Raw genomic sequence first — 9,754 nt, 5'->3', positions numbered from 1 at the left:
ATCCATTATATTGACCAGGTACTCAATTGGGCGCTCTAACAATAAAAAATAAATGTATTCAAAGAAATATGGAAGACAGTTGGGAGGAGGCGATAACAGGTGGGACCATTATTGCCAATGAGGGCAGATACGAGTGCGTTATCAGGCAACTCCTATATTTTTCTCAAAGTTGCTGGGATGTCACGTGTCCTACTTATATCAGTACACTCGTAACAACCTAAATATGCATTACGAAACGTATATTTGATCAAATAAACCACACGTAGCAAATAATCCATGACATCTTTCGATAACTAAATTCGACACTCTCGTTGGACCCAGTTATCCATCTCTGCCCATATCCACCAGTGAGCTCCAGCATGCGTCTAGACTTTGCGTCTTGACTTTACGTCTAGACTTTACGTCGTGGCGTTGTTTGACTTGAGAACAAACGCACGCAGTTGCATTTAAAGAAATCACCCCGCCGGCAGATTTCTTGAATGAGCTGAGAGCAGTAAACATTGACGTCTGTTGAATTAATATATTGGCAACACCTACGCCAAAACAGGGTAAGTCATCTATACAGCAATATTTACAATTGAAAACGTGTAATTTAACGAGCTAGCATTTAGTTAGGCAATGGCATGGATGGGGCGCAGAGGCCGGGGTGAGATTGAATGTACAGCGCTATGCCCATGGAATATGGGGGTTTAGTTAGCTAGCATGACTGAGTTGGGCGGGGGGAAATGTTACCAGACCAGCTAGTTAGCCACCCAGTATAAGCCTGCTACAGATAGTTTGCGCACTATTAATATGTAACGTATTTATCTAACATTACTTTGTCTTTACTAGCGCGATAAACTAGCTGTTAGGTTGAAAATGACAACCTAGTTAACGTTAGCTAGATAACTTTCATTACAAGCAGACTTCATGATATAGCCAACGTTAGCTAACGTTGGCACATTTATTTGATAGTAATTTCAGGGCCATTCTAGCTACCTAACTTGGGTAGCTACCGCCGTTCGCTTACACATCTGCAAGACAATGCTTACTTCCATCCTCGTAATTTCCACTCACCAATACGTCTAAATTAACTACCCAACGTTGCGAAAGCTAGTCCAACTGAACTAAACTACCAAGTTATCTGATATAGTTAGCTAGCTAGCCAGTGTTCAGAAGTGATTCAGTCTGGTTAGCAGAACTGGCTGCAGCTTTCTTCAACTCATCTTCCCCTGACCATGATCATTTCCCTTCGTTTCAGGAATGGTCCCCCCCCCAACCTGTTGTATCTCTGACATGATTATATGGCATAGAAATGTCCTAATAAAAAATAATCACCTGTGTGCTTTTTCTAACGTGACATGAAGTTGAAATCAACATTTCTCCTTTGTGCTTCAACAGAAAATGGCTGTGAACGTTTACTCAACCTCAGTGTGCAGTGACAACTTGAGTCGTCATGACATGCTTGCATGGATCAACGAATCGTTACAGATCAACCTTACTAAGATAGAGCTGTTATGTTCAGGTAATTGGCAGGTTATGGATGGCACAACTGCATTTGTTCTTGCATTACTTCATAAGGTGGAGATTGCTTATATGGTTAGGGAAAATGAAATTAAATCCTTTAATTGATGTAGCCTGAAGGTTAAGCATACTTTCCTTTAGTGTCAGTATGTGATCAAAGAGGAATAGTTAATTACCATTTGTGTTGACCCCTTCTCAAGGTGCGGCCTACTGCCAGTTTATGGACATGCTCTTCCCCGGCTGTGTGCCTTTGAAGAAAGTCAAATTTGCTGCAAAACTAGAGCACGAATTCATTCACAACTTTAAGATCTTGCAAGCTGGCTTCAAAAGAATGGATGTTGACAAAGTAAGTAGGCAATTCCATTTTCCCTCTCAGCATGTCCTAGGTTCTAGTCTACATCCATAGCTCTATTTGCAAGGCTGATTATATTTTTGAGCTAGTTGCTTTTGAAGCATATTCATCTATTGATCCTTTTGCTTCCTGTTTTTACCATGTGTTGGCTTGTAACACGATAACAATTCAACAACGGCATGTTCTCTAATCCTAATCTTTGCCTTCTCATTTGGATTTACACATCTGAGTTGCCCGTAGTGTGGGTTTGTCTGTGTGTGTACCAATGATGTCAGCTGCTGTATACTTCTCTGCCACTGCTTGCTAATTGTGTTTACTGCTGAGCTAGCATGACCTCTACAGTGGCTCACTGATATTGACTTTCCTGTGCCCGCAGAGACAGGACTGTTGGCATCCTATACAGTCTCTACTCTGTTAGTCATTGGTTCTCATCCAGTAGTTAGATGGCGTATTTCTTGGATTCGGCTACTGCACAGTGAAGAGCTGTCCTGTCTGTGAGAGACAGAGAGCAAAACACTTCAGAGCGAGAGTTTTGATTTTCTCCAATCCAGTGTCATGACGAAGTCCCTTAGAAATGGGCAGTCCTAGTCTCTGTGTGTTATATCCACATCCCGACAGCGTTTGTAACGGTAGTCACTACCTCTGCGACGCATGTTTAGTCTAAATCAACTGTGTATGATGTGCACATCCACTAGTGTTTATTTAACCCTTTTTTGTGGTGTTGAATCCACTTACCTGGTGCTTTGTTCTTCCCAAGATCATCCCTGTTGACAAGTTGATAAAAAGCAAGTTCCAGGACAACTTTGAGTTTGTGCAGTGGTTCAAGAAGTTCTTTGATGCCAACTATGATGGGAAAGAATACGACCCTGTGGAGGCTCGCCAGGGCCAAGACTCCATGTCCAACCCCGCCATGTCGGCCCTCAACAAGCCCAAGAAAATCCTCAACACTGGTGAGAATAGTGGCTGAGCCTGTGCAATGGTTTTATATATATTTTCACTGTAGTATTATTTTTAGGAGTGGTTCCCCTACAGAAGGTTCTAGGTGGGGCACAAAGGCCCCAAAATCAACATCTTGAGACCTGTTGAACTAAAATTGTCAATTGAAAGCAACAAAATCAAAATTGTTTTAGTTTGGAGGGGAGAATGGAAACACTGTAGGAGAAATACTGACTAGCAGCAAGAAATGGCTTCTGTAAGCAGTCTAGAGGTGATTTGTCTTTCCATACTTAAATCTACTGAGCTTGTCAATAACAACCTCTCCCCATCTCTTTTCTGACTGGTTGCTTGTTCCCCTCAGCACCCCAGCGGTCAGCAGTTGCCAAGGTAGCACCCAAAATGGCGCGGAGACCAGGGGCTGGTGGAGGTGACGAGGAGCGGGCAGAACTCATCCAGGAGGTACTGTCATCCATCCTTCCATTCATGAATTCATGTGCCATGTCTTGTGAGAAATAATAACAATTGGTTTGACTGAAGTTCTAGCCAAAGTTCAGTGATATACAGGTTGTATCATCTGTTGCCCACCTCCCTCCTCCCAGGTGAATATACTGAAGTCCACCATCCAGGACATGGAGAAGGAGAGGGACTTTTATTTTGGCAAACTGAGGAACATTGAGCTCATCTGCCAAGAGAAGGAAGGAGAGGGTGATCCCACACTGCAGAGGATCGTGGATATACTCTACGCCACAGATGTGAGTTTAGTCAACGTTACACAGATCCTCGACGGGTCACTTCAGCTTTTTTAGGTTTGAGCCCATGTGTTTTGGTTCAAACAACTGCTGATGCCTTCTTAAAATTCAGTTTGTGGAATGGCCTGTATGTAGCTCAAACGGAATGCTAAAGTATGCTCATACAGCTTGTGCAGTTTCCTTCAAACAGGCGACGCATGATTGGTTCATTCTGTCCGAAATTCATGCGTGCTTAGATCAGACCTGCGTCGAATAAATGTCAACACTAGTGTGATTGATTTAGCGTACTTTGCACTTTTGGGACTATTCCATTGGTGCCTTCTATACCAGGTAAACCAAATCAAACGCCACTCAAGTGTTTGAAAAGTACACTACATTGCCAAAAGTATCAAAAATCATGGACATTAATATGGAGTCTGTCCCCCCCTTTTTTTTTTGCTTCTATAAGAGCCTCCACTCTTCTGGGAAGGTTTTCCTCTAGATGTTGGAATATTGCTGTGGGGACTTGCTTCCATTCAGCCGCAAGCATTAGTGAGGTCGGGCACTGATTTTGGGTGATTAGGTATGGGTCGCAGTTCCAATTCATCCCAAATGTGTTCGATGGGGTTGAGGTCATGTCTCTCTGCAGGCCAGTCAAGTTCTTCCACACTGATCTCGGCAAACCATTTCTGTATGGACCTTGCTTTGTGCACAGGGGCATTGTCATGCTGAAACAGGAAAGGGCCTTCCCCAAACTGTTGCCATAAAGTTGGAAGCACAGAATCATCTAGCATGTTATTGACTGGTGTAGCGTTAGGATTTTCCTTTACATGGAACCCCATTTAATGAAGCTCCCGACAAACAGTTCTTGTGCTGACATTGCTTCCAGAGGCAGTTTGGAACTCTGTAGTGAGGATAGGTGACTTAAAAAAAAAACGCGCTTCAGCACTTGGCGGTCCCGTTCTGTGAGCTTGTGTGGCCTACCACTTCGCGGCTGAGCCGATGTTGAATCTAGTCGTTTCCAGTTCACAAAAACAGCACTTACAGTTGACCAGCGCAGCTCTAGCAGGGCAGAAATTTGATGAACTGACTTGTTGGAAAGGTGGCATCCTATGATGGTGCCATGTTGAAAGTCACTGAGCTCTTCAGTACGGGCCATTCTACTGTTTGTCTATGATGGTTGCATGGCTGTGTGCGTGTCAGCAACGGGTGTGGCTGGAATAGCCAAATCCACTAATTTGAAGGGATGTCCACATACTTTTGGACGTGTAGTGTATTATTTGACCCAGACTTCGATCTCAATTTGAGTGTCTTTCCGCTACGTAGAGTCCTATAACCTAATATCTAACCGGATATCTTCTAGAGGTCGACCGATTATGATTTTTCAACGCCGATACCGATAATTGGAGGACCAAAAAAGCAATTTTTTTTTTGTATTTTTTGTAATGACAATTACAACAATACTGAATGAACACTTATTTTAACTTAATATAATACATCAATAAAATCAATTTAGCCTCAAATAAATAATGAAACATGTTCAATTTGGTTTAAATAATGCAAAAACAAAGTGTTGGAGAAGAAGGTGTAAGTGCAATATGTGCCATGTAAGAAAGCTAATGTTTAAGTGGCTTGCTCAGAACATGGGAACATATGAAAGCTAGTGGTTCCTTTTAACATGAGTCTTCAATATTCCCAGGTAAGAAGTTTTAGGTTGTAGTTATTATAGGACTACTTCTCTCTATACGATTTGTATTTCATATACCTTTGACTATTGGATGTTCTTATAAGCACTTTACTATTGCCAGTGTAACAGTATAGCTTCCGTCCCTCTCCTCGCTCAAACCAGGAACACATCGACAACAGCCACCCTCGAAGCAGCGTTACCCATGCAGAGGAAGGGAAACAACTACTCCAAGTCTCAGAGCGAGTGACGTTTGAAACGCTATTAGCGTGCACCCGGCTAACTAGCTAGCCATTTCACATCGGTTACACCAGCCTAATCTTGGGAGTTGATAGGCTTGAAGGGGTGGGTATAATTTGTGGAACGTTCCAACAGGAATCTGTTCCAAAAAACGTAAAGTAAAAGGTTGCCAACCAACAACGCATACAAAGTAGCAACGCATACAAACCTAGCTAACTAGCTGCCGAATAGGCTTCAACTCACCACGTAGCTTAATCTTAATGTTTGTCCATAGGCAAACAGACATTTTTCGGAATAAACGTGATGAGTGAAGAACGCAATGAAATAGACCACTCCCTACCCGGTATCTTATTCTGCCGCTATACAACTTTGTATGCGTTGTTTTTTGGAAACCTTGTTATTTACGAAGTTTTTGGAATAGATTCCTGTTGGAACGTTCCACAAATTATACCTACCCAGGTTGAAGTCATAAACAGCGCAATGCTTGAAGCACAGTGAAGGGCTGTTTGAATGAATGCTTACAAGCCTGCTGCTGCCTACCACTGCTCAGTCAGACAGCTCTATCAAATCATAGACTTAATTATAATATAATAAACACACACAAATACGAGCCTTTGGTCATTAATATGGTCGAATTCGGAAACTATCATCTCGAAAACAAAAGTTTTTTTCTTTCAGTGACATACAGAACCGTTCCGTATTTTATCTAATGGGTGGCTAAGTCTAAATATTCCTGTTAGGCATTGATGTTTATGGTTAGGTACATTGGTGCAACGACAGTACTTTTTTTGCAAATGCGCTTGTTAGATCAACACCCGTTTGTCGAAGTAGGCTGTGATTCAATGAAAATTAACAGGCACTGCATCGATTATATGCAACGCGGGACACGTTAGATAAACTAGTAATATCATCAACCATGTGTAGTTAACTAGTGATTTATGTTAAGATTGATAGTTTTTTATAAGTCTAATGCTAGCTAGCAACTTACCTTTGCTTCTTGCTGCCCTCGCGTAACAGGTAGTCAGCCTGTTAATCCTTGTGGAGTGCAATGTAAGGCAGGTGGTTAGAGCGTTGGACTGGTAACCGAAGGTTGCAAAAACGAATCCCCCTGAACAAGCAGTTAACCCCCGTTTCTAGGCCGTCATTGTAAATAAGAATGTGTTCTTAATCTGACTTGCCTAGTTAAATAAAGGTGTAAAAAAAAAAGAGAAATCGGTGCCCAAAATACCGATTGTTATGAAAACTTGAAATCGGCCCTAATTAATCAGCCATTCTGATGAATCGGTCGACCTCTAATATCTTCCTCTTCATCCGTCTCTGTGATCTCAGGAGGGCTTTGTCATACCGGACGCTGAGTCAGAGGACCAGGAGGAGTTCTAACGTTCAAGACTGGATCATGCAGCTTTTAATACAACCCCTCAACCCACCAAACCCCTTCAATCAGCTACATCTCCATCCTCACCCTACGTACAAGGACCCCCCCCCCCCCCCCAGAAATGTATCATGTTATGTGGTCTGAGTGGACTGTATATTAAAAAACATTTTTCTGTAAAATCAAGTTGAAATAAGAGGTGCGGGTGTGAAGAACCTCTTCTGAAAGCCCTTCTCTGGGTCATCCCATTGGCCCGTATCAGCTTCATGCTGGTAGAAGGCAGCCATTTTGGCTCTATTTGGGTCCAGAAGAGTGAACTGTCCATCTGTAAGATATCACTTATTTTATTTTTTTCCCCCTCAATTTCTGTGTCTGTTCCGGGAATTGGAGTTACAAGTTCATTTGAACCTGCACTCACTTTTGTACATAGTATTTTTCTTATTTTACCTGTTTCCTAAATTATCACTCTTTGCCATGTGTAGCAATTGTTTTCTGGGTCAGAGCTAAATCACTGAGTTTCTACTTGGTTAATGTAGTGATCGTGGGACATTTATTTGCTTTACTAACCAACTGTTCATATCCCTCGAACCTAATTGTGTTCACTACTTTCATTTAGTCTCCTCCTGTTTGGAGATTAACCTTTTCTTTAAATGGTGCAATCCTTTTTATTCCAGGAAAGTGGCATTTTTTTTCTCTCAAAGATTCAGGTCAACGTCTCTTAGTGTGGCTGCAATTCTCGGGACGGCTCATAACAACCTGACAATATTTATAAAGTAACATGTTAGAAACTACAAGCTTATGGTGGAATACTTTGTGATTTATCTGTTTTTTTGTCTCTTGGATGTTGGAAGGCATGTGCACTGTGGATGCCACGAACTCTCTGGTCCCAAGCTTATCCCAAATTACCCACTTTGTTTTTAAAATTGTTCACTTGGCAGGGGATGAAGTTAACTTGATTTAGCAGCTCTAGTGTCTAATGCATCTTCTTAAGGAATGCAAAATGTGACTTTTTCTATTTTCTACCTTCATTTTTTTTTTTTTTTTTTACTCCTGTCTTGCATTTGAATCTGTTTTGATTATGTAGCCACTGCACCATTGACAGGTTCTAGGCCCAAAACGCTGATACGTAAATAGAACTGCTAGCCTCTGCACTGGAATATCAGAGATTTTCAAAGTTTATGAATTGCCTTATTCTTAAATACCTTTCATAACCTACATATGTGACTTTGTACTCTCTTTTTGGCAAATGTTTGTAATTTGATTTAAAGAATTGTCATTTCAGATCTTATCGTTTTTTTTGTTGTTTTTCTGCTGCTCTGAATGGAAGTCTAGAGAATCTGGCAAATAGATTCTCAGTCTTCCAGTTAATACAATGCTCTGACAAAGGCCAATTTACATTTGTATATCATTGATGGTTCATTTGAAGTGTTCTGAACTTATTGGTGTACTTAATCTAACTGGTGCCACCCATCTGTTTGCTGAAATGACCTGTCTGATTAATTAGAAGTACATAACTGACAAGTCCAAAGTCTTGCCTCCTTGCAGGGCCTGTTAAATAATGTGTATAATAAATTGAACAATAATGCCACAATGTTATCTATAGCATACTTTGGTTGTGCTGATAGCTGGGCATTAGCTTTGCATGTAGTTTTTTATGAAGGGGATTTTCTGGTGCTGAATATGTAATGAATTGGCTTGAAGTCCACGTGGGAGCTGCACATAGATTTAACCATTGTAGTGTACTTCAGTTTTCTGGCACTAAAACGGGACCTTTCTAGGCAATGAAGGAAGTTTGAATGACGTGCAAAAACCTTCCGAAATGCATTAGGATGCCTGGCTGTAATATTATTTCTTTTTTTCAATTACGTTTTGGTCCTCGTTGTGTTCTTCAGGACCACAACCCTAATTTAATTTGTCTACTTTTTGAGATTGCCACATCCAACAGTTTTTCAAAATGTATTGGGATATGAATGTGTATGTTTGACACAGAGATGATCATTGTGACTGTTGACCTTGAGTCCAGAAACATTGTTTTGAGTGATAGTTTAAAAACATAATTGTCCTTTTATTAGATTATTTTTTTTGGCTTGTTTGATGACTAAACTATCCTGGTGGCCGATTTTTATTTTATTTTTTGTATATTTTTTTTTAGTTATTTTTAATTTGTTTTGTATTCTTTATGTATATATGTATGTGTGGGTATTTGGGTCTTAAACATGGGTCATGTTCCAGCAGTCTACAATCAATGGTTGTGTGCATCGTCATCGACTGCGCAGTCTATCAGTTTGCTATATCATGTGGTTTGCAGATATTAAACACTTACCCAGAAGTTGAGATCTGGCAGACATCTACAATGTAGTCAGTCTGGAACGTGGAAATTGTTTTGGTAAAGTGCATTTTATATGCAAGGCAGAACCCCCGCAATGGCCTGTTTCAATCTAACCTTGTGACAATCTTGACCTTTAACCATCGAACAACTCCCTGTTAGCTATTGGTTCCTGATTGTATTATTTTCTAGATATTTTGAATGATTAGTGTGGTTATTGGAAGGAGCCCTTGAAGCTCTTGTGTTTTTGGGGTGTGAAAGATCAGTGGTGCTCATCAGATCTCCCCTGTGACGACATACTCAATCTGTGCTGACATTCTGGTACACTGTGGGCCTTGTGCCACCTTCTGCTCTCTTTTTTTTGTCTATTTATTTTTTATTTTTTTAGATTAAAAAAAAGAATTGTATTTCAGCGGGAAATGTATCTTATGTTTTCTGATTTACTTAAATCATGTTTGCCGAATTAAGTTTCTTATAAACAGTATTTCAAGATTTATTTTTTTCCCACTTCTGTTGGCTGTTCATTTTTTTTCTTCTCTAACATAAAGGTGATAAATGGCAGAAAAGGTCTGTTTTATTAAGTTGACAAAACAAGCAGTCCTAGTTCAGAATT

The 9,754-nt window shown here is 40.6% G+C and overlaps 1 protein-coding gene across 1 annotated transcript; it reads left to right on the top strand.

Moving 5' to 3' along the window:
- The first annotated feature begins 221 nt into the window (after positions 1–221).
- On the top strand, positions 222–9,637 carry LOC106566800 (microtubule-associated protein RP/EB family member 1). The gene is made up of 7 exons (XM_014135209.2): positions 222–548; positions 1,381–1,504; positions 1,704–1,849; positions 2,613–2,805; positions 3,153–3,250; positions 3,391–3,543; positions 6,773–9,637. The coding sequence occupies exons 2-7, from the start codon at positions 1,384–1,386 to the stop codon at positions 6,821–6,823; spliced, it is 762 nt and encodes a 253-aa protein (XP_013990684.1). The 5' UTR covers positions 222–548; positions 1,381–1,383; the 3' UTR covers positions 6,824–9,637.
- Positions 9,638–9,754: the final 117 nt, after the last annotated feature.

This window comes from Salmo salar, chromosome ssa13 (assembly GCF_905237065.1).
Source record: "Salmo salar chromosome ssa13, Ssal_v3.1, whole genome shotgun sequence".
In the NCBI taxonomy this organism is placed as follows: domain Eukaryota; kingdom Metazoa; phylum Chordata; class Actinopteri; order Salmoniformes; family Salmonidae; genus Salmo; species Salmo salar.
This window is presented reverse-complemented; position numbering and strand designations above follow the sequence as displayed.

Excerpts from the sequence above, each read along its gene's own strand:
- LOC106566800 (XM_014135209.2), top strand. The coding sequence starts at position 1,384 with ATGGCTGTGAACGTTTACTCAACCTCAGTGTGCAGTGACAACTTGAGT. Across the intron at positions 1,505-1,703 it reads GATAGAGCTGTTATGTTCAG|GTGCGGCCTACTGCCAGTTT; the intron begins GTAATTGGCAGG and ends CCCCTTCTCAAG. Across the intron at positions 3,544-6,772 it reads ATATACTCTACGCCACAGAT|GAGGGCTTTGTCATACCGGA; the intron begins GTGAGTTTAGTC and ends CTGTGATCTCAG.